Here is a 24,945-nt window from a genome sequence, read left to right as displayed (position 1 = left end):
CACTAATTGGATGGAGATGTCTATCATAACAGGATGTGAAAAAGTCTCAAGGACGCATGCATGAAATTGAACAGGAAATTGGCCATTTTGGGCAAACTCCAAGGTTCGTACTTTCACAAACTCCTTCTAAAGAAGTTGCCCAAATGAGCTACAACCGGTAGAAGGTATAAGAGATAGTCGGGCGATCCTCAATTGCCAAGCGTTTTCGCCTGTGCCATCAAATGTGGGTGGAGCATGGTGTCATTTCAAGTATTCACCATAAAAAAAAGCAGGGGACCTCTGGAAAGTTTGAATAAATGAGACCCCAATGCCAGTTTTACAGACAGACACAAAATTGGGTGAAGATGTCTATCATAATAGCATGTACGAAAAAGTCTCAAGGACCCGTGACCGAAATTAAAACAGGAAGTCGGACATTTTGGTTTGAACCAGCCATTTGGGCAAACTTCAAGATTAATGCTGTACTTAAAAAAATAATAGTAAATACAAAAAATGTAATTCAAATGAGCCACAAGTGGAAGTATACGAGACAGCTGGGTGAGACTCATTTACCGAGCATTTTTGCCTTGATTCGGTTTCATCTTGGGGTTTTGGGGCCCGTTCAAAGCTGCTTGCATCATTAAGTACTTACTGTGATTAAAGGTGAAAACATGTTAAAATGTGAAATTATTTCCATGCGCCTGGTGATATAATCGTAAAAGAGTGCAGCAGATAATAAAGCCCTCTACCTCGAGATACTTTGAGAACACTTTTTTTTTTTTTTTTTTTTTTACGATCTCGAGTTGTATTTTCTCACTCGATTGCCTGTCATCGTCAGTGTGTAACCGGCGACAAAGCCTTTGCGACACACCCGACAGGACGGCTCAGGCCGCGCGCGCACTTTAGCGTCGCAGCGCGTGGACGTGCTCCATTACGAGGCTGAGCCGCGCTGACAGGTGTTGTTTTCCACCCCCTCCCCCGTCCTCAGGGAGACTCGCCGAGGACCAGCGTCCAGCTCGACTTCGGCGACGGCATCCGGATCACTTATTCAAACCTGAGCCGCACCGACGACGGCATCCAGCACGTCTACCGAGCGACGGGGATTTACCGCTTGACGGCGGCGGTCGAGAACAGCCAGGGATCTGACAGCACCGTGCTCTACCTGCACATCACCAGTACGCGTAGACCCAATAATCACACATTGTCTCTTCTGCTTTTCACTTATTCATGTAGTACTTTTAGGACTTTGGAAGTAGCTACGGTGCTCTGTGAGATGGTAAAAGGTCGCAGGTTTGGGACCCGCGATATGAAACGAGAGGTGTCAATTAGGACATATATTAACACACATAGTAATTTCAAAATGTTAAATAAATAAATTCATGTGAGTCTTCAGTATAAAACAATGATGAGGAATCTTCTGCACAAATTAAGAGAAATCAGTAAATCGCGTAAATCCAATATTCAATCAAATAATACTTCATTATATTTGTTTGAACTAATTTGCATGTGCGTTGCCTACCACAGGTCCAGTGGAGCGCGTGTACCTCTCGGCTCCTCTGGTGACCGTCAGGGGGAAGGAGACCAACCTGACGGCGGTGGTTTGGCCGAGTCAAGTCAGGATGATGACGTTCTTCTGGTGGATCACCAACAGCTCCGAGGTGACAAGCTCCGCCCTCGTCCTCCTTCTGCAAATGCATCTCGGGTCCCTGTTTCTCCGCGTCTCGTCCTATTGGCGTCCACACACTGCACATGAATTTTGTATGAGGTCACGTTTGTGGAGCAGCCTTAGTTTGACGGTGACATCAGTTTTACAGAACGACACGACATTGGGTGGACATGTCTATCATAACAGGAAGCAGGGAAAAGTCTCAAGGACCCAATACAGGATATTGAACAAGAAGTCAACCAGTTTAGTTTGAAGGGGGCATTTCGGGCGAAGTCCAGCGTTTGTAGCTCGATGGACTCCGACTATGGAATTCACCCGAATGTTTCCCAGTTGGTTTCCTCCCACATTCCAAAAACATGCACGGTCGGTTAAGTGACACCTCTAAATTGCCCGTAGGTGTGAATGTCCGTGCGAATGGTTGTTTGTTTGTATGTGCCCTGCGATTGGCTGGCGACCAGTGCAGGGTGTACCCCGCCTCCTGCCCGATGATAGCTGGGATAGGCTCCAGCACGCCCGCGACCCTAGTGAGGAGAAGTGGCTCAGAAAATGGATGGATGGATGGAGACCCCATCAGAAGCAGGTATGCTAAACAGATGAGATTTCTGGCCCGCGCTGTCTAATGTGGGCTGAGCTTGACATCAAAGTTCCATGATCATTTTGAGCAATCACAATGAAAATCACAAAACTGGGTGGACATGTCCATCATAAGACGACACACAAAAAAAGGCTCAAGGACTCAGGTCCTTAATTGAACAGGAAGTGTTCCATTTTAGTTTGAAGCAGCTATTTTGGGTCTTGTTTATGGAGGAATGTATGAGGCCCTTTCTGCTCTCTCTTTTCCAATGCAGCCTATTATAACGTTGGATGGGAGTATCTCGTACACGTTCCAGAAGGAAGGAACAAATAAGGTCACGGTCCAGGTGGCTTCTGGGAGCACGGTGATGCAGGATTCCAGGGATATAACAGTTAAAGGTTAGCGTGCAACTTTAATTGGTGACATGAATATGCAACATGTGGTCCGTGCTCGTCGACGTGGATGAAATGTCACAGCGAGCGAACACGGAAAATCTTGACGCCAATTAATTCCGACTTTTGGGGAAATGAGTCCAGTGCGGGAAAAAAAAACTGTTACTCCTTGTTTTTGTTTGCCAGACTTTTTCAGGTCGCTGCCGCTGTCCTTTTCGCCGACGCTTGACGAGCACAATCCTGACATCCCCGAGTGGCGGGAGGACATAGGCCGCGTGGCCCAGACAGCCCTGTCACAGGTACGTCAACTCCCTACCGCATTGCGCCGGACCACCGACACCTCTCTCGGTCATTACTCTTTCATACCATTGTGCACTACGTGTACAGCGCTTGTCATGTTTTATGGACCGTGACGGAAATGTTGCCTTTTTTTTTTTTCTTACTTTATATGTGATGACAGCAAGGAGACATTGGGTACATTTCAATGGTTGTCATTGTAAAGTTCAGTAAAGTTGAGTTTCGGCTCGGTTCAGCTCTACTGCAATCGTTTCCCCCCCCCCCTTTAAAGTAGTAACGAGTGAAAAGGTTTGGGGGGGAAAGAAACGCAGACTTGAACACATTTGTCAGAATGAAGACATGCTAGCAGATTGAGGGTGTCCTTTATTGAAATTTTTTTTGAAGAAGAAGAGACTGAGGGCAGCAACATGACCTCCCACTGTGACAACTTTTTATTCGGTGTAAGCCGGAGGCTAGACTCATTTGCTGTCTGAAGATGCTGCAGAACATATCAAAACACACCGGAAGAGGAGCAAGAGCAAGAGAGTGAAGTTTTTGTGACTACATTCTACCACAAAAATGCATTATTCAGCAAGGAGATGAATTTCATCAAAGAAGAGACTGAGGGCAGCAAAAACAGACCACTGTGACATCAATAATTGTCTGCCAGAGGCAAGACGAGTTTGCTGTCTGGGCTGCGGAAAACGTCAAATTGCAAGGAAAAGACGAAGAGATTTAAGTTTTTGTGACTGTTCTGTTTGTTGTCGAATGGCTAGCATGCCCCCTCTTAGTTCTGAGGTTTGGGGTTCCAATCTCGACTCTGACCCTTCCTTTATTCAAGAGGAGACTGAGGGCAGCTGGAAAACTTTGATAAGAGCTTTTCAGCGTCTGCTTGGAGGCTCGACAATTTTGCTGCCTTAACGGGCTGCAGTAGGGATCGAAATGCAATGTAAACAAGGAAGAAAGTCAAGTTTGTGGGACTATTTTGAAACACAAAAGGACATTCTTTAGTAAGGAGACACATTTTATCCCTGAGGAGACTGAGGGCAGCAAGCACTGTGACAACAGCTCGACCAGAGGGTCAACTACTTCGCAGCCTGAACAGGCAGCAGCAGATATCAAAACGCAAAATCAAAATGGCAGTTTTTGTCATTATTTTGGACTACATGATAAGAACGTGACAATTTTCATCCGAGAGGAGACTGAGGGCTGCAAGAAAATCGACGTATGTGACAAGAAAGGGTCAGCAAACAGCTGAGGTTGAAATCAATTCTGGCTCGTCTCGTTTGCTGTCTTAGCAGGCTGTGATATCCAAAACATAAAGAGTATAAAGAAAGTTTTCAAACTATTTTGTAACACATAATAACAAACCGCATTCTTTGATAAGGAGACACATTTTATCCAAGTGCCCCTGCCGCAAAGTGGTTACTGTGGAGTGTAGCAGGTATCTTCTCAAGGTCCTTGGAACCCACGATAGTAGAAGCCCGCATTACATCCTGGTTCATGTTTTGTTGTCAGGTTTCTGGCGTTCCCTCCCATCAGCTGCTGGTGTGTTTGTATCCTGGACTTCCAACCACGGCGGAACTCTTCATCTTGCCAAATGAGCACAAGAGGCAAACACCGGAGGAACTGCAGATGGTAGGAAGCCAAGCGCTCAGCGGAGGAACATGTCTACTTCTTCCATGTTTAATCATACAACACTGGCCCAGCTATGTATATCGCTGCTCACCTACTACGGTCCCCGCTCTATCACAGATTTTTTACGTGGAACATATCTCTCTGTTGCAGAAATCGCTTGCTATATTGTGGAAATCTGGGGTTTACGTATGTATTTTTATTTGCACTGTAATATAAATACTGTACAGTAATGAAAACATAAATATGAAATAAAATGACGTCGTCCAATACAGTATAAGAAGCAAAACATAACATACCAACCAAGCATTTCAAACTTACTAACAGCGTCTGACAAAAGCAAGTTCACCCCAAACACAAAATCCAGAGAGGCAAACTCAGCAATATTGTTTACACAGTAGGGTGAGGAGTGCAATGATCTCTGCATTGGAGAGACAAAGCAGCCGTTGCACGGGCACATGGCGCAACATTGGCAGGCGGCTTGTTCGGGTCCAGAATCAGCATTTTTTTTACATTACATCTCAAGAAGGGGAATTCCTTCAAGGACAATAATGTCCAAATAGTGTATAGGGAGGACCGCTAGTTTGAAAGAGATGTAAAATAAGCCATCTTTTTTAAACTAGGAAAACTACAAACGTCATCTCTAAACAGAGGAGGTTTGAGGCATCAGCTATTGCCTGCGCCAAATAATGTCCTGACATCACTCCCCCAAAGATCGCCTCATTCAATGGGGAGAGTGGCCATAATGAGCTGTTCTGTCACAAGATGAGAGAACGACTGATTGTTATGCAGGACTGTCGTTTCACGGAGTAACAACAACAACAACAACAACCTCCTATTGTTCACCACACACCAAAATTTTAGAACTGAAGAAGCCATTTGGATAAAAAGTGAAGCGTCTTCAACAAACAAGAACAGTCCAGTTGTCTTGATCCAACCTTTGCGGATGTTTCTATATGGTGAAACGTATCTCTGGTGATAAACGGGATTTCACTTTACAGTGAAACACTTCCCGCTATATCACAGTTCATTATTCTCGCCCTCGCTGTAAGCGATCATTTTTTCATGGGTTTTTACAGTATACTTACTGTAATGCCCTGGCATGTGGGAAATAAGAGCCACAGTCGCCAATGCACTTTTCAGCAAGTTAGTGAATGCCGGAAGAACAGTAAAACCCGGTGAGCGCACTCTCGCAGCAGCCCCGCCTCTTAAAGGCACAAGCATGTACACAGACACTCCAAAACATACAGTATATATAAAACACATCTACAGTGTTTTTAAAATGCGTCTTTTAATGCATGTGGGATGGGTAAAACTATCAATCAGATTTCCACCAATCGCGGGTATGTCTGAACCGTATCCCCTGCTGTAAACAGTTTGTAACTTTATATGTGGTTTTTTTTTCATTATTATTAATTCTAAACAGATATCTGATGTTTTCGTCACCATCCTCAACCAAGACCTTGTCCACTTTGAGCTGAAGGTTGACACTCGCATCACCGTCTACATCACTCAGCAAACTCTAGGTATGTTCGTTTCTGATTGGAGTTTCACACCCTTGACAAAATGGGCGTCCTCTCTGAAACCGTGCATCACTGCGCACTGCTCTTAAAAGTGTCCTGTCGATCGATGACGTGATCGACAGGAAGGCGTCCAAGACCGCCAGGGTCACGTCGTCGTTAGCATATCGCGAAAGCGTGTCAAAGGGGTCCTACGTGGCTTTACCCTTTTCATCCACCGATGGATCTGTCTTCATTTGTGTCGCCGTACAGAGGCCCGCATTGCCTTTTAAGATGATCCTGAAAAGGTCACAAGCTTCATAGTCTTTCCTTTCTGAAGGAGACGGGGGCGGGGGTGACAAACTTTGAATATTGCATCTCAGCATTTAAAAAGCCATGATGGTGCAAAATGGACTTGTACATGACGGACCCCAGGGAAAGCCTGCGGCCCTCCTAGATGTTCCTTTCGTACCCCGAGGAGGTCAAGCAGTGTCTGCCTCATAGTGATAGATGTGATAAATTGATATATCCATTCTTAATTGTTCAGAGTTCAGTCGTTCATTTAGAAAATGATCAATCTACTGTTTGGGTTGTATGAAGCTACATCTTGAAACAATTGTGGAATAATGGATTTTACGACTTCACATTAACCAGCAGAGAGCACAATTAATTAAACATAGTCTGCTGCCTCAACGGGCTGCAGAAAATATCAAAACACAAAGTGAACAGGAAGACATTGACGTTTTTCCGATCATTTTGTAACAAAAGATCATGAGGAATTAAGCCCAGCAAGCCTGCTGCCTAACTGGTTGCAGAACGTGTCCAAACGCAAAATAACCTGTAAGAGACTGAGATATTTTTGGGATCATTTTGAACCAAATAATAATGACCTTCTTGGTCCAACTGGTTTTCTGCCTAAACGGGTTGCAAACGGTATCAAAACACAAAGTAAACGAGGAGAGAGTGAAGGTTTTGCAACTATTCTGTTCTACGTGACAATGATAAATTCGGCCCAAACAGTTTTCCTCTCAAACGGGCTGCAGAACATGTCAAAACACAAACAGGAAGTGATTATTGCTATCATTTTGTACCAAATAATAATAACCTTATTATTTTGCCCAACTATTTTGCTGCCTAAATGGGCAGCAGAAGATACGTATCAAAACAAAGTAACCAGGAAAAGAAGGAACTATTTTTGACCAAAACATTGGTGTCATCTGCGAACATAACACATTTCAGAATGTTAGATACTATCCATATATCATTTTTATGAAGTATAAATAACTTGAGACCTAATACGGAACCTTGTGGAACACTATGTTACTCTTCTATTCTTCCTGCATTTTTTTTTTGTTTTTTTTTAGCACCACTCGTGGATTCGAGCGCCCTCCACAGTGGGTCGGCCATGTTGGTGCTCATCTCCGTGGTGTTTCTCGGTTTAGTGGCGTTCTTCATCTACAAGTTCAAAAGGTGAGGCCCCCACAATTTAGAAAGCTCATCCTCTTTTCTCTTGTTGTCAAACCCTCACATGGTTGTCCTGCTCTCTGCCCGTCCAAAAAAAGGAAAATCCCTTGGATCCACGTGGAGACCGAGGACAGTCGGGAGAAGGAATCGGAGGTGATCAGCACGGTCAGTCAGAACGACAACATGTCCAAAGTGAACCTCGGTGACTTTCCCTCGGGCAAGGACTTCATGGAAAAGGAGCTGGAGGCCAGGAAAGGAGGTACACTTTTTTTTTTGGAATGCAGTCACTTGACAAAGGGCAGCATGAAATGGAGCACAGGACTATTTGTGACACGTTAATATGGGATTTAAAGTGTGGCTGTCACCGCAAGAGGCTTATGAATGTCATTTATTTAAAGCATGCTCACTCACTGTCCACAGTTTATGGCACACCTGCTTACTCTTAAGCAGGAGTGCTCAAACTTGAACCTTTTTCGCCCTAGTCCACACCATAATCCGAGCAGAAATTAAATATAACTGCCATATGCACCCTAAATGTCATTGGAATTATTAGTATATATTATTTAATATTTCAACCTAAATATTCATGTACTGTTTGATAAAAAGGAACCTAACCAAAAAAGGTTTGCATTCAATTCAATATTTATCCATTGTCGCGAGCTGATGTGGACTGCTTACACTAACAATATGGCTGCGAACATAAAAAGTCTAAAACCCGCCCCGTTCAATCATTTCAAAACTTTTCTTTACACCATGAATGTGATCTATAACCTGTACAACTCAATTGGAAATACATTTGAAATAGGGGAGAATCACAACATTGTACATTATACAGTTAATACAAGAAAAAAACTCAAATCAATCAAATGACATCAACATAAATACAAATCAAAAACGGAAGCCAGAGTTCTCTCTTAAGAGTGAGCCGGACCTGCTAACCACTACAAAACCGTGCTGTCCTCTCATGAGATTAAATACATAAGCACGTCAGCCTTTTCACAGATAAGAATACTCACTTTTGATTGACACAGGTATTCATTTCCTTCCCCACACAGGAGACGATTGCTGCAGACTTTTTTTTTTTTTGCACGTTTTCTTCTTCTGCTATTTCTTTCTTTCCAAATGGTCGCCGGTGTGAAACAAGCGGCGCTTGTTGACGAGAGATTTTTTTTTTCAGTCTCGCAGGGTGAAAGTCATTTACCTTTTTTTTCCCCCCATCAAATCCCTCAAGTTTCACTTTGAGTCTTCTTTCGAGATGGCAGTGTTTCCAATCAGTTGCGCAAGAAGCGTCGTCAGAAATCTCACTGTTGTAGGGTCGACCCTTACGTGAGTCTTCCCAATTTTAAAAAAACGTACACAAAAACAAGTACAATTAAAAACAATAACATAATCATACCCCAAAAAAATTAAAATGCAGAAAAAAGTGTTTACGAATATGCAGACAAATGAATAAGTAAAAAAAAATAAAAATCAATAAAAAGAAAAATAATCCAATAAAATATATATTTTTAAAATGATATCTAAAAACATGCAGGAAAAAATAATATAATACAATGAAATAATGACAAGACAAATAAATACAAAGAAAAAAACTGTTGAATAAAAATGCTGAAAACACAAAAAAACAATACAATTTAAAAATACACAGAAAATATAAAATCCAATGAAAAACAATAATGCTGGCTTCTGCTGCGTAATAACTACAAGTTAACCATTTAGGACTGTATTAAGCTGCAACAAAATGTTTCAACATTTTATTTTTTTTTTAAATGTCTGTTCACTGCATAGACATTTTCACTCTCCCTCTCACTCATTAGTCAGCACCAAGACACTTAACGATCACCACAGAGGTTTTATGGTTTTGGATCTTTGTACATGTCTAAGCAACAAAATCCAGTTATTGCACCAAGGGATGATGTAATGACCAAAAAAAAAGTTTTGGATCAAGTTCAGTAATAAGGTCAGAAGTGGATTTGCAACAAACCACAAACTAAAGGTTTTGATGCGGGCTCTCAAGATCTGTGGTTATTTTGTCACTATGCTCTCATGTGATGGCCCAATGTTCGTTTTTGGTTTTTTTTCCTACTCTGGTGTCGCTCCTGTTGTGCCATTTATTGTTAAATTCAGTTTATAAATCTTCATACTGACCTTAACGTGTGCCCACTACTGTGAGATTGTCAAGTTTCACCTTTCAAACCAGCCGGCGTCCGTACATTTCTAACAGCCGCGCTTGTTACGTTTATTCCGACCTCATCAGCTCGCCATCAGCAACTTGGCGATAGGCCACGCCCCCTCAGTGCTTCCATTTGTCTGCTCGATGTGCGGAGAAGTTGCCCAAATTGGATTGTGAGCGAGTAATTATTATTTGTCTTGTTGCTTTCCAGGATCAATGGCGAGGAATATGGATAGAATTGTAACGAGGGAATATCCAAACTGTACTAACGTCTAAAGACACGCACACTGTTACCCAGTAAGTACACAATGTTGTGTTTCAGTTGTGCTGCAATTGTTGCCTTTGTTGGCTTATCTTTTTAATAATAGTTCTTTCATGCCGATCGTCGCTATCGTTCCGAGTAATGTTTTCACACTCTTAACGAATAGAGTTGAGTATCTACTTTAAAGTACTTAAGCAGAACGATTCATCTGCCAAGCGAGACTGAAGGAAATGTTTCAGAAAAACATGAGCGATTTAGTAGGAAATGGTACAAAAGATGAAGCTCGAGATTGTGTTTTAAACTCAACAACTCTACAAATAACGGCAATGTCAAAACCTTTATTGTGCCGAAAAGCAGTCGTATCGCCGTTTATCGCGGGGGGGGGGGATACGTTTCGGATCCACCCACAATTGGTCAAAATCTGTGATATACACACACAGTATAAAATATACAGTTTTACCCCTCTGAAACGGATTAAACACATTTCAACTGACAAGTTCACAAATGTATTTGAATAAATTGACATTTTAAAGTATTCCTTCGCACTTGTTTCAACTTTTCTGGCAGTCAGGAAACTAGAGCCCTGTATATTTGAACACCAAAATGTTCAAACAAATCATAATTTCAACTAGCGAAAGCCCACTAGCGTAATGCTAACATAAAATACAAAACGCCATAGCTGAGCTATGCCGTTATTCAGATGCATACTGCACAGTGCTCTCTCTCTCTCTCACACACACACATTCAACATTTTAAGCGATAAAAAACAGGTGTGTCACAGCAAGCATTGTGGGTAAATTCAACACATGGCTTACCTTTAAAAGAGCTGTTGGTTGCGTGTGTGTGATGCAATGCTTCCTGTCACACTATGGCCCCGCCTCCAAGTTGTGGTCCACCCTATGACGTAGCGTCAGGTTTAGTTGCGCGCCGCGATTGCCGTGGAAAATATCTTGACAATTTCGAGATCACGGCGGGCCCGGTAAACGTAGCTTTAATACGCATGGAGCAGCAACGCATCCAAACGGAGCATACGACAATACACACAGGCATATATTCTATTCCGTCTGCTCGGCGGGAACAACGAAGGATAAAATGGCATATAAAGTGGTACTCCACTGAAGGTGTTTTGTGAGTAAAAACTCCTAAGAACAATCGCTGAAGAAAAACGCCGAACCGTGCTATAGCGGTGGGTTCACTGGACTTGGAAAAGCCCAATGGTGTGCCAATTTTCGACGAATTACGTCTCAATCACGTTTAGTGCAAAATCCAACTTAATTCTCACGGTTAAACACTGCAAGATGAGTCTGAATGCGGAGTCAGGCCACTATCGGCAGAAGACATTTTGTAACTGGAGAGGTGTACATAGAATAAAGGGAAGGAACTTCAATCTCTATAGCTTCATTTCAACTCATTGTAAACTTCTGAACAATGTTTCCATGTTTAATAATATCTCACTATGAACTACTGTCAGCATTTTTACGCTAGCATGCCCCTAATTAATTGTCCAAAAAAAATGATACATTTAAGACTACATTAGGGTGAGCAATTGTTCTCTGTCATATTGATTTTCAAGCCTTTCTTGGGACATAAATAATAAACATAAATAAAACACCTTGTTCTATAGTCAACTTGTGATATGGGCAACCAATGTGCATGATCTCTATTATTACTGATGACTTTTTGTGTTTGTCTTTTTTCTTACTGTGAGTACATTTTAAAACTGTTCAGAATAAATGTATTTTTACATGACCTTATGTTTTTTTTCTCTCTGTTATGCCTCACATGTTGCACTGTTGTGTAACACATACAGTACATAAGACAACATTTTCACAAGCCAAATTTTGTTGTTGTTATTGAATATGTATCTTGTCTCTCGGTCCTGTCTTGAGACAGTGGCAAAAAAAATGTAATATTATATAACATAATATATACACACATACATATATATATATATATATATGCGAAAACTTGATGTTTAAATTCATGATTGAGAATTTTAAAGAACATGTTAAAGGCTTCCAAGGTAACTTTGGAAGATAATCTAGCATTTTAATGCATTTCTATACTGTCTTGGCTATGTATAAGTATTGAAAAAGAATAACAAGAACAAAAAAAGCTAATAAATGTCAGGTTTTTGCAAAAAATGAGACCAAGATCAGCCATTTCAAAATTTGCCACCATTAACGTGAACTGCTGTATAACCTGTACGACTCCATAGGAATGTTCTAAAAATACTGTGTTTTTCAGACTGAAAGTCAAAATAATCCAATGAAATAATGTGGTTCTATAAGTGTGCACACCCTCTTATAATGGGGATAAAACAATCACATTCAAACTCTTGATAATTGGTAGGCACTAGTCACCTAGCATCATTTAAAGTGCCACTGATTAAACAAAGTTCTGTTCTAGTAGGCTTTTGCCGCCCTTTTCGAGCAGAAGCCTTAATGTTTTGCGCTAACACGGGCCGCTATTTCAAACAGTTCCTGATTGCTTCCACCTTCTCTAACTTCCTTCTTCAGTCTTTTGCCACTTTCTCGTGTAATTTCCGACTCCAAATTTGGCCCGGGTTTTGAATAATTTCACTTGTACATCACAGCTGTCAATGTCTACTTGATCAGTTTAGTCATCAACTAGGACTCACAAAGTGCGTCAACTTTCCTTCATATTTCCAATGAACTTAAATTGGCGCAATCCCTGAGGGACTTCTGTATACGAAGAGCATAACCAAAATATTCCCGGCGCGTCAAAGAGGCCAAATTAACTTCCGCCCCAATCGACCTGCTGCAGCCTTTTATGGTTTTGCTACTCCGAACATCTCACACCAATCTTCATCGCTCCCGTTTGCCACGCGCACCCCGGGAGCCTTCTTGTAGGTGCCCACGCTCTATCTTCTCTCTCTCGCTCTCTTAACTGCTCTGGGATGTGCTGCCAGAGTCCAATCTAATTGAACGGCGACAACCACCGCTAATGGATGCGCTGCCGTCGTAATGTCGCACTCGATGAAAGGAAACACGCTCATCAATTCCGCATTGTGGCGCCCGGCGATTGCTGCAGGTTATTGTGCCTTGAACATTACTCATTCAAGGTGCGACTCCCTGACTTTCTCCCCAGTTTCTTCCCCGGGAAAGAGATAATTAATTTGTCGCGCAGCGGGAGAGTCGGTGGAATTGGCCCATTTGATTCCCGCCGCTACGTGCTGCTAATTGTCCTCAGATGTCATTGGACAACCGTGGAACCTTTTGCAACTTTTGTTTAGAGATAAAGCAAAGTTAGTCTCCAATTCCCACTGTTTTCGCCCTTGTGACATAGAGGAGACATAAGAATTCGTGTCGGGCGGTGCATTTGGTACCTGGGCCTTCAGTGGGGACTTAATGCACCTCTTAATACCACTACTTTCACATCTCATCACAATACAATACAAACCATCAATATTGAACAAAATTGAAATATGACGTACAACTGGAATGGTTCAGAATCAATATTTATCTAACAACATGACAAACAATACAAAATTCAAATCAAATACATCATACTCACCAGAGATGCTGATTGGTAAATTTATTAACATGCGCCGATTGCTACAGATGCAAGTTTTGCTCTGACCAACCAATCACAGGACTGATAAATGCTGATGTCATCAAGGGCCACAACTGTGACCCTGAAAGGACAAATTTGCAAATGAACAATGAAGTTGGGATGTTGTGTTAAACAGAAATAAAAACAGAATACAATGATTCGCAAATCATGTTCAACCTATATTTAATTGAATACACTACAAAGACAAGATATTTAATGTTCGAACTGACAAACTTGATTGTGTTTAGCAAATAATCATTAACTTAGAACACGTTCCCAAAAAGCTGGGACAGGTGGCAGAAAAAGAATGAGAAAGTTGAGGAATGCTCATCAAACACCTGTTTGGAACATCCCACAGGTAAACGGGCTCACTGGGAACAGGGAGGTGCCATGATTGGGTAGAAAAGGAGCTTCCCTGAATCGCTCAGTCATTCACAAGCAAAGATGGGCCGAGGTTCACCTCTTTGTGAACAAGTGCGTGTGAAAATAGTCGAACAGTTTAAGGACAGTGTTCCTCAACGTACAACTGCAAGGAATTTAGGAATTTCATCAAAAGGTTCAGAGAATCTGGAGAAATCACTGCACGTAAGCGGCAAGGCCGAAAACCAACAGTGAATGCCCGTGACCTTCGATCCCTCGGGCGGCACTGCATCAAAAACCGACATCAATGTGTAAAGGATATCACCACGTGGGCTCAGGAACACTCCAGAAAACCAATGTCAGTAAACACAGTTTGGCGCGACATCCGTAAGTGCAACTTGAAACTCTACCATGCAAAGCAAAAGCCATTTATCAACAACGCCCAGAAACGCCGCCGGCTTCTCTGGGCCCGAGCTCATCTAAGATGGACGGATGGAAAGTCGAAAAGTGTTCTGTGGTCCGACGAGTCCACATTTCAAATTGTTTTTGGAAATTGTGGACGTCGTGTCCTCCGGACCAAAGAGGAAAAGAACCATCCGGACTGTGATGGACGCAAAGTTCAAAAGCCAGCATCTGTGATGGTATGGGGCTGTGTTAGTGCCAATGGCATGGGTAACTTACTAACTTCTGTGAAGGCACCATTAATACTGAAAGGTACATACAGGTTTTGGAGAAACATAAGCCACCATCCAAGCAACGTCTTTTTCATATTCTGCTTATTTCAGCAAGACAATGCAAAACCACACTCTGCACGTGTTGCAACAGCGTGGCTTCGTAATACAAGAGTGCGGGTACTAGACTGGCCTGCCTGCAGTCCAGACCTGTCCCCCATTGAACATGTGTGGCGCTTTATGAAGCGCAAAATACGACAACGGAGACCCTGACTGTTGAACAGCTGAAGCTGTTCATCGAGCAAGAATGGGAAAGAATTCCACCTCCAAAGCTTCAACAATGAGTGTCCTCAGTTCCCAAACGTTGATTGAATGTTGTTCAAAGAAAAGGTGATGTAACACAGTGGTCAACATGACCCTGTCCCAGCTTTTTTGGAACGTGTTGCAGCCATAAAATTCCAAGTTAATGATTATTTGCTAAAGACAATCAAGTTTATCAGTTTGAACATTAAATATCTTGTCTTTGTAGTGTATTCAATGAAATATAGGTTGAACATGATGTGCAAAGCATTGGATTCTGTTTTTATTTATGTTTAACACAACGTCCCAACTTCATTGGAAGTGGGGTTGTATTTAAAAGTTCAATTCAACTGAAAATGTACTTAACAAATGTACTGTACTGGATTGAAGAAAAAAAGTTGTAGCCACTTACATTTTGCACAGTTTGAACACTTATTTCAGTGACTTTTCATGTACCACTAGAGGCATGCGTACCACACTTTAAGAATCACCGGTTTAGTTGAGGTGATGCCAGGGTCTTGGCCTGAAGGTCAAACAAAGCCATCAAGTACTAAAGATTGAAGAGAAATACACGATGTGATGTTTTGGCTTTATTCTGCAAAAAATAAACACCAACAACGCACTGAATAATCACGTCACTTAAACTGAATGAGTCACTCAGAACTGAACATACTGCAATTTACATTCTTTTTTTTTAACAATATATAAAAATGTACAAAGCAGCAGGGAACTAAACATCATGCAAATAAGTCCACAAGTAAGTGTATTCACATGAAAATAAACAAGCCGAAAAGTCTTCAGTGATGGCTTTCATCCCGCGACGAGCACGTTTGTTTCAAGTTCTCGGGGCTCGACCGCAGGATGCGAAGTTCCAAAAAAACTCTTTCGTCCATTTGTCTTACTGACACATAACGCTGACAACACTAAGAACAGGAACAAAAAAAAGCTTGATAGAATTCCAGCATTCATCCCAAAGAGATGGTAGCGAACCACGCTCGGCCGCCGCGTAGGCTGCGCTCGGTTGACAGGAGATCCGTCTTCTCCGTGTAAGACGCCCTCGCGGCGACGTAGGTGGACAAATTTGCAACCTTTTCTCCGCCGACTCCTCGAGAGCCGACCTTGAGTAGACGGCGGGATTGTTTGCATGGATGTAAACTTAGGCAACGCCACCATTTCCATGCTGGTATGTTGCCATGATCAAAAGTTTTCATTGCGACAAAGTAGAATGCATTTAATATAGATCCTTTATAGCAACAACGAATAAATGGAATTGGCGGTTTTGGGAACCAGGGCTCCCCCTACAGTTTTGAAGTGTCATTTATTATTGTTATGGTAAAATGATGATCCACTGAAACGGTCAAAGGTGTTAGACTCATCATTTTTATGTGGCCCGCAAAAGCAAATTGTTTACTTCATGTTTTGGGGTAAATGGATTTGTTCTTTTCATTTTGACAGAAAATCCATTTTATCATTTAGAATCTATTTTCTGTTCGGTTTTTTTTTGCCTTTCCTGAAATACCCAAAGATGCCACAAGACGGCGCCAAATCCTAGTCAAAAATAAAAGTAGTGCTTTGGCATCAATTTTTGTTATCTACAGGCCATAAGGGGGACGGCAATTCTTCTTCCAAAATTGCAATTTGTATTGACTTTTTACAGATATTACAAGCATTTTTTCCCCTCTCAAAATCCCTTATTGACATCAATTGTATACTTAAAATTTGGTTGTATATTTAAATATATGGTTGTCACTATTTTCCATGACTACTGAGTTCACATTCAATTTGTTCTTAAAAAATGAGGCAACTACAAAGTTCAAGAAAGCCTCGTGACATGTGAAATGTTTCGAGACATTCCTCAAACCATGCCTTCACGTTCACATTTCTTTTTCGGTTTGGCTCCAAAACCTATGCTACGATTCCTTTCAGTTTCGTGCATAAGAAAATATGTCATTCTAAACCTTTTTGGCAGGCGTAAGTTACTTGCGCTTTTTTCATAGATGTCACAAGATGGCAGCAAAGCACTACATGAAGCTCCTCAACTCAGTTCAACATAGTTCCTCGGCAGAAATTGGCCACATTTTTATTGCTCTGGCCTAAGCACAAAAAGTGACTTTTTCAGTGAATAACAGAAAGTAGGTTTTTTTAAAAACAAAAACAAAAACACCCACTAAGAGGCGAATTTGTCGATTCCGAACTGTGACTACGCAGAAGTTCAGTGTATTACAACAAAATCCTTACTGTGACAAAGTGAACTGCACCGAAGTTTGAAGCTTTCAAGGTGAGTGAGTTTAAGGTAATGCAAACACAGGAAACCGTGTCAAATTAATTGAATTCCTAATGGCGATAAAAACCATCACTGGAGCCGTTTGTGCTGAACTACGGCAAATAATAGGATGCACTTTGGCTGTCTTGCTGACAATGTGTGAGACTGCTCCCTCTGTAGGGAAAATTACAGGTTGCCTTGTTTTACATGTCAAATTGGCTGTAAAAAGATCCACTTGTGCAACACTAATGTCTTTTTGAAGAGGTGTAATGTTGAGTTTTGCAATCAAGAATTTTGTGAGTCCACTCAACAAGACAGATGTCTCATCCCAAAGTAGACCTTGGCTTTAATCTTCCATTCCGCTCGCACTTTTGTTATGAGACGCAGAACAATTTGAGCGTCAGCCGCGAAGACGGCCGTGATGGAACGCACAAATGTGGAAGTGGCGGCCATCCTTCCTCTACTGGATATTGCCAGCCTTCATTTGATGACAATCTCGGCGATAAGATTTTCCTGATTGCGGCGAGCTTAATGAATCCGGTTCTCTTCACTGTCTTGCAGTAGCGATAAGCTGCTTCCGCGTCAAAGTAAACAAACTCGAGAGAAGTGCGGGGAAACAGAAACATATTTAGACACACCCTCTCTGAAAGCATTGGAACAGTGAGGCCAATTCCTTTCTTTTTGCTGTAGACCGATTACAATTGAATTTGACTTAAAAACGTGAACACAGTGATACTGACTGGTAGTGAATTACCAGTGTAATAACTATATATCAAGTTGAAGTTTACTCTCAAACTAAACATAAAACAAAGTGTATTACACATTTAAATCACCAACATAACTTTGCCTTAAAGTCCACTAGCTTAATGCTAACACATAATGGAAAAATCCATAGATGGGTTGAGAAATTACATCAATGTCATCGTGAGTGAGTTACTTTTTAAGCAATGCATATTTAAACAAAAGTGTTGTTTGTATGTAGACAGACAATACCAACAACAATACTGAGATGCATATATTCTTTATCCTCTGCGAAGAACTGAGGCTTACTGAGGAGCTGAGATTGGCTTCATGTACAGTATATCCATATGTCTGTATTATACTGCCCCCAGGTGGCCAAGGCGCGTACACCAGATGGAGCTGAAACAAAAACTTTGGCAAAAACATTGTAATTTATTTACATTCTATTTATGAAGTACAAGTTTGCAGAGCACTATTTGTCTTGGAAAAGATGACAGACTTTCATATTATTTTTGGGGGGGGGGGGTGGAGTTGGAACGGATGAATGGGATTTGCATCAATTTCAAGGGGGAAAGAAGATTTGTTTTGAGCCTGGTCATGGAACAAATTCAACTTATATCTCAAGACATCACTGTATCCAGCTTTTGTTAATTTAAAGGAATTTAGTGGGGGGGAAATGCTTGTAATATGCAAAGAGTAACATTTTGGTGTATTTTCTGCCAAAAGTAAAAGTACAAATCTGTCTCGCAAGAAACTGTGGAAGATGCACTTTGTGGGCCACATAGAATTACATGTCAGGCCTGATCTGGCCCCCCAGGCCTCGAGTTTGACACCTGTGCTGTTGCGTATCCGATCCAGATGTAAATACTCTTGTCCCATTTTCCTCTTTTGATGGACTCAAATGTTTTCAGTCTCCAGAAAGAAGAGCAAAAAGCAATAACGCAATTGGCCTCACTTGTTCCAATACTTTTTAGAGAGGAGCGCGTGTCCAAACCTCTGTCGGCCATTTTGGGAGACCAACACATTTCTTCCATTCTGACTGCACTGTACACTATTTACATCAAAAGATCAAGGTCCTTGCAAAAATACAAGTCTCTCCAGTCAAAACAAAACAAAACAAAACAAAGTCCAATTTGGAGAGTCGGCGAGTATAAATCTGTACAGTCTCCTCAGAGAGATTAGGCGCACGCGGCACAGTGTGAGCCGATCCATCCATGCATGGGTAGCAAAACACTCGAGAGCATTCATCGTGACCGCGCTGGAAGTAACTGCCAGGGAAGATGTATTGCTTTGGCGCCGGTCATAGACGCTCTACATTAAAACACATGGGGCGCTTCATCAGAGAGCTTGATGTCTGTGTGCGATGGCAGGTAGCCTGGCGAGGAACAAGAGAGCACAGAGACAGGAGGGGTTTTATGTTTCTATTTGCATAAGGAGCCTCGTTGTTGTTGTTGTTGTTGTTGTTTCCCTCCGTGTGTGTGTGTATTATTTATCTTGGACGGGGCAACTGTTAAGCTGCGGCAGGTACGAGTAAATCAAGCGAGGGCCGTGAGGATGTTCCTTGATGAAAATGCTTTCACCCTCTTCGGTGGGCTCCCTGCGCACTAATTATTTTATTGGGACAAATAACTCTCGTCGCTCGACGCTATGGCCCCCCCCCAGACGAGCGTCTTCGCTTTACCTGCGGACGCACACGATGTAAGACACCATAAACTACTCACTGCGTTAACTCAGAAGAATACAGGACGACTCCAGTGAATGGAGGTTCTTTTCAGTGCCAACTTCAATTCCTTGTATTTAATTAATGTAATTGTATTTTTTCCACATTATTTATTTTGTTATTCTATTTATTACATTTTTGTTTTCCATTCTCGAAACACAATTTTGGACCTGCACTCAAATTCCTTTGTATCCGCGCTGTACAATGACAATGGAGGCATTGGATTCTCTTCTAGCCAGCATCCCAGCTATCTAGTATGCAATTCGCCACACTAGTAAAACACTGGCTGAACAGAAAATTACGGTTTTATAATGACAGATTCCATTTCCATCCTTTCCTATTGGAAATATTGTTTATGTAACAGATAGTGTTTTACCATAGAGGTTCCACTGTCTTCATCCTTATGCTGCAGTTTGTTAACATATGTGTAACGTGATGTTTTTTTTATTATATTATCAGGTATAAAAGATTTGACATGTGTCAACACATTTGAAATGCAAATCCGTCGAGCAGCTCTAAAAAATGAGCAGACCAATTGGCTTTTGTTTTTAAAGATCACCATGGTGCTAACATCATCAGTTCTGTCGCAGCAAGAAACAATTGAGGACTGAGTGCATTCCTTTTTCCAAACAGTCTCTTTTGATAGCTTGATAAAGTGAAATGATTTCTTCTCATCAAATGACTTTGAATCAAGCTTTTAAAATGTCACAAACCGGGGCAATGTTACCTTCAATTTCCGAAGGTATCAACGGCTTCTCTGTTTAGTCAAAGGTTAAGTTATGCATGCGAGTAATAAAGAAGCGAGGCCATTAAGCGCGAGAGATGGCGAGGTGTTTTGTTTCTTGTCATGATCCTATCTCGTCCGCCCGTATGAATCATGTGCCGCGCGCGCTCCGATAGAGCTAGCTTTGAAGTCTTTTCATTGCCCTTCCTGTTGGCCTCCTTTTTGTAGTCAAGTCAGCGCCGATGTCAAGCGTGGCGGATAGCTTCTTTTTTGGAATGTCGCACAGAAAACCAAAACATACCTCTGCTCTTGGAATCCAGCTGTACATCCACGCGATCCAGTGAGGTCGCCTTGTCCGCCTCGGGCTTCGTGTCCGCCACGGAGGTCACTGTGGGGACAACCTCCTTTTCTTTGTCAGGCTGCTCCGCCGTGTACGTGTTGAGGCCTGGGATCTTCCTGGAGGGGACATTTTATAGGAAAATGACTTTTTAATGGCTTGTATACAAACAGTCGGGTTTGCCTTCCCACCCATCAAGTTGGTCAGTATCACCATGAAGTGCCTTCATTTGGTGTCCTCATCAGAATACCTTTTTTGGATTTGGGCAGAAAATCTGCACCAAAGTTGCATTTTTCCTCACATATTACAAATATTACAAGCATTTATCTCCACCAAATCCCTTCTTTAAATAAAATGAGGCATGTCGTCATACTGGATACTTAGCGCGACGCACATCGAGCAACACAGCAGAACGTGACTGAGGTGGATCGTCACGAAAAAATGGCGACTCTTTGCCCCGCCTCAAGTAATCGAGCACCGCACATGTACCGAAGTGCTGCAATGGAAAAACTGTGACTATTTTAAGTTTTGAGGCTCAACATACAATATACTGTACTGTATTCTTTTTTCATCAAACCACAAAAACATGGCGCAATTGTCAAGGAAGACGCCAATTGGCCAAAAAGTAGAGGAATCAGGCGAGAATAAGCAGTGTTGATACTTTGAGAAGCTGTTGGCAATAGCACAGTCATAAAATGGTGATAATACATTTACAGTATATGATTTTTTTTTTTTTTTACACTCATAACAAAATGTGAAAGTACTCCGAACTGTTAAAAATGATAAAATTCCTGGTTCATTTATAATTTGTATTTAAACACTCCTCTCCATCATTCTCTTCACATTTTGACCTCATGAGACCAAGTTGACGCCTAACAATTGCTTAACAGTACCTCGCCATTGTGAGAAAAACAGAGACTGAAGGAGTCACAGAAAGGCATAGATGGGATTCCCTAAACAGCTCTTGTGAATTCTGTCATTCAGCTCCTTGTTATCGAACAGCAACTTGTGCAAAAGGTACTGAAACATTGAAGCGAAGGTTTAGAGAAAGTAAATTGAAGTTTATCTGTGTAGGTTATAGTCCATTTTCCGTTTTCCATCCTGAAATTCCATCTGAAAGGCCAATATCCCTAAACTTCTTGTGACTAATGTAAGTCGCCTTTAAAAAAATAATAAGATTGAAGAAAAAAAAAAAAAAAAAAAAATCAAGTTAATGGAGAGCTGCCATCAAGTGCACCGCGCTAATGCTTCCACTAAACATAATGCGTCGCACTCTATTTTTAAGGACGCCGGAGGATTGCTTGAAAGCGGGGGAACTGGGGCACTTTGCGTTCCACTGGGCTTCGCACTTGCACTTTCGCATTGTTCACCTCCCGTCTTCAATCAATTTTTCATCCCCTCAGACGCACACCACCGTTCTGCCTCAAACTTTTTTTTTTTCCCTGCATTTCACAGACTCCCGTTGCATGTTTGTTCGCATTTTCAGTTGAATGCCCAATAAAAGAGCATACCGATGAAGTGCCGTATTTCCTCAAATAGTGGCCGTCCTTTTAATAGACGCCATACCCCAAATAGTCGCAGGGTGCGTCATCCAGTAAGAGATAGTAAGCCTGGCTAATTGTCTCAGTGCATAGATGCAATTGTTCATTATACAGTACCTATTCGCTGTTTTTGTACTCTGGCCGTAGCTCTGTCTAATAGAAGAGTAGTGCTTTGCCGCCATCTTATGGAAGCTATACAATTATAAACCTATTTAGGTGGGCATCAATTACTCGTTGTGAGTCGGTGAGGAGAATACTTCGAAGACCTCCTCGTTCCCACCGACACGCCTTCCCATGAGGAAGCAGAGTCTGGGTTCTCTGAGGCGGGCTCTCCTATCTCCTCGGTGGCAAGGCCCCGGGGGTGGATGAGATTCGCCCGGAGTTCCTCGAGGCTCAACTACAGCGGGATCACACTCCTCAGCCTCTCTGGTAAGGTCTATTCAGGGGTGCTGGAGAGGAGGGTCCGTCGGGAAGTCGAATCTCAGATTCCGGAGGAGCAGTGTGGTTTTCGTCCTGGCCGTGGAACAGCGGACCAGTTCTACACCCTCGACAGAGTCCTCGAGGGTGCATGGGAGTTCGCCCAACCAGTCTACATGCGTTTTGTGGACTTGGAGAAGGCGTTCGACCGGTGACCCTTGGGGGGGGGGGGGTCCTGTGGGGGGTGCTTCGGGAGTATGGGGTACCGAACCCCCTGATACGGGCTGTTCGGTCCCTGTACGACCGGAGTACTTTTCAATGGGGATAGTTGATTTGAGATAGAGTAATTTGAGTTATGGCATGGTCACAGATTAACAAATTGAACTTGTAAATCAAGGTACCACTGCACTAAGTACTAATTCTATACGTTTTAAGTTTAATGAGCAAATTCCTACAGTGACTAAAGGACGTCTCCCCAGGTGTGTGTCTCTGTGGGACTTGGGACTTGGGACTGCATGCGGCGGTGCAGGCTATTTACTGTACATCCCAGACTGTATAATCCACGTTGTCTCAGGATTTATCTCGTCACCCTTTGCTGCCATTCCGGCGTGCGACGCTTCACCTTGTTTAGCATTTCCTAAAGGTCAAGCCTCACATTGTCACACAGATGAATATTGATAACTGCGGGGCTCTGACACCCATTTGGCACTTGGGGTGGGGAAAAATTGATTAGGCTGTCGTTGGCTGTAATATTGCGCAGATTGAGACAGAGGGGAATTGTCTTATTCTTGCAGCTATTATTGTGTCGCCGGTGTCCATAACTCAGAGATATGTGGCGGCTAAATACTTGTGGGGAAGTTTTGAGGGAGTTCAGCGGTGAGGTGCTTGCTGCTAGGTGGTGGGATGAATTTAAATGTGGCAATTATGACAAAATATGCGCACGCACACACACACACATCTTTCGGAAGGAACCTTGCAAAAAAAAAAAAAAAGTCGTTTTTTTTGTGCTCTATATACAGTATGCAGTAAGCATGTTAGATCAAGTGTAAAAAAAAAAAACATCACCCATGGCATAATAGACAATGCCCAAATTTAATTGGCTATACATACAGTGAGTGGTACTTTGAATTACAAGTTTAATTCATTCAATTTTCCCCATTGAGATGAACTAAACCCCCCCAAAAAACATATTTTTTGTTACATTTTTAATAAAGAAAAATAGCCGTGTAGGTCATATAAAAAAAAACAATAAAAGAAAATGTAAATGATAACAATAAACTGGTTTCATAAAGTATAATCAATGTACTGTAATAGTGGAGCGCTAGATGTGTGCCTTTGAGAGGCGTGGCATAATGAGTGACATCAGCAGCTGGAATCGGTTAGTGTGCGCGTGAGCGTCCGGGCGTGAGTTGTGGCCTACAGCACCTACTTGCGATTGTTCTCATTTTGTATTTGTGCGTTTGACTTTTCATTCCATTCAATAAACGACAAAGTGCATCAGCGACTGTGACTCTCCTTGCCCACATGCCAGGGCATTACAGTACCTTAGCTGCTCCACTTTTCACTCAAGTGGAGGAGTAGCAGAAGTGCTCGTAACTCAAATTTTGGCTCGCAACACAAAGAAAAATTGACCAAGCGACAGCTTGTAAACTGAAAATCCAGGTACCATTGTTTAGGGGCCGTTACACTCAATCAGTGCCATTTGCGTCCCCAGGAAAAAAAATGTAGAAACACACGAATTAAGCATATATATATATATATATATTTATTTATTTATTTTTATTTTATTTTAATTTTTTTTAAGTTAAACAGTGTACTGCAAAGTGAAAACTGAAAAAATGTCATGAATACAATTTCAAAGATTACTTTAAACTACCGGGAGTTTAAAAGTAGCATTTGTTGCCTATCCCCACTTCCTAAAATTTGACTTTAGAATTGGAGTCCTTATTGTCCTTGCACTGTACAGCATAAAATATAATAAATTCAATCGTTTAGAAATGTTACAGATTTTTGTGCCGGAACGTATCCCAGCCATCATCGGGCAGGAGGCGGGGTACACCCTGAACTGGTCGCCAGCCAATCGCAGGGCACATACAAACAAACAACCATTCGCACTCACGTTCACACCTACGGGCAATTTCGAGTCGTCAATTAACCTTACTGGCATATTTTGTTGTGTTGTTTGTACTGTACCTTTTGAATTTAAATATGGCAAAGACAACCAGACCCATCAGAGCCACCGACACGAGCATTATAATTGCAGTGCTGCTGTGGCTGCTATCGCTGCTGTCCACCAGAGGAGCTTCAAAGGATCAGAGGAGAAAGAGCCAAAAATGCAATTAATTACAAGAACACACACACATGAATAAAAAATA

The 24,945-nt window shown here is 42.0% G+C and overlaps 2 protein-coding genes and 1 long non-coding RNA gene across 5 annotated transcripts in view; 1 reads left to right on the top strand and 2 right to left on the bottom strand.

Annotated features, from left to right (window-relative positions):
• LOC133485455 (uncharacterized) overlaps window positions 1-10,846 on the bottom strand; it is a 29,902-nt gene extending 19,056 nt beyond the window's left edge. The window contains exons 1-2 of the long non-coding RNA XR_009790695.1: window positions 10,736-10,846; window positions 1,499-1,722 (exon numbers count right to left, since the gene is read on the bottom strand). This is a non-coding gene — a long non-coding RNA (uncharacterized LOC133485455). The remainder of the gene's footprint in view (window positions 1-1,498; window positions 1,723-10,735) is intronic.
• sorcs3b (sortilin related VPS10 domain containing receptor 3b) overlaps window positions 1-11,670 on the top strand; it is a 53,860-nt gene extending 42,190 nt beyond the window's left edge. The window contains exons 19-27 of the mRNA XM_061789152.1: window positions 968-1,154; window positions 1,504-1,637; window positions 2,494-2,617; window positions 2,798-2,910; window positions 4,406-4,525; window positions 5,949-6,048; window positions 7,386-7,491; window positions 7,584-7,744; window positions 9,870-11,670. Coding sequence (XP_061645136.1) covers window positions 968-1,154; window positions 1,504-1,637; window positions 2,494-2,617; window positions 2,798-2,910; window positions 4,406-4,525; window positions 5,949-6,048; window positions 7,386-7,491; window positions 7,584-7,744; window positions 9,870-9,934 — 1,110 coding nt within the window. The 3' untranslated portion in view covers window positions 9,935-11,670. The remainder of the gene's footprint in view (window positions 1-967; window positions 1,155-1,503; window positions 1,638-2,493; window positions 2,618-2,797; window positions 2,911-4,405; window positions 4,526-5,948; window positions 6,049-7,385; window positions 7,492-7,583; window positions 7,745-9,869) is intronic.
• A 3,734-nt stretch (window positions 11,671-15,404) lies between these two features.
• Window positions 15,405-24,945, bottom strand: part of LOC133485491 (VPS10 domain-containing receptor SorCS1-like) — a 47,844-nt gene continuing 38,303 nt past the window's right edge. Inside the window, exons 25-27 of one of the 3 annotated variants that reach the window (XM_061789252.1) lie at window positions 24,764-24,872; window positions 20,577-20,731; window positions 15,405-15,945 (exon numbers count right to left, since the gene is read on the bottom strand). In XM_061789252.1, the coding sequence (XP_061645236.1) occupies window positions 15,638-15,945; window positions 20,577-20,731; window positions 24,764-24,872 (572 nt within the window). In that variant the 3' untranslated portion in view covers window positions 15,405-15,637. Of the gene's footprint in view, window positions 15,946-16,298; window positions 19,207-20,576; window positions 20,732-24,763; window positions 24,873-24,945 lie in introns of those variants that run through there. The other 2 variants (XM_061789253.1, XR_009790709.1) reach the window with 2 other exon arrangements.

This window comes from Phyllopteryx taeniolatus, chromosome 11 (genome assembly GCF_024500385.1).
Source record: "Phyllopteryx taeniolatus isolate TA_2022b chromosome 11, UOR_Ptae_1.2, whole genome shotgun sequence".
NCBI lineage: Eukaryota > Metazoa > Chordata > Actinopteri > Syngnathiformes > Syngnathidae > Phyllopteryx > Phyllopteryx taeniolatus.
The sequence above is the reverse complement of the archived record's forward strand: the minus strand, read 5'-3'. Positions and strand labels throughout refer to the sequence as shown.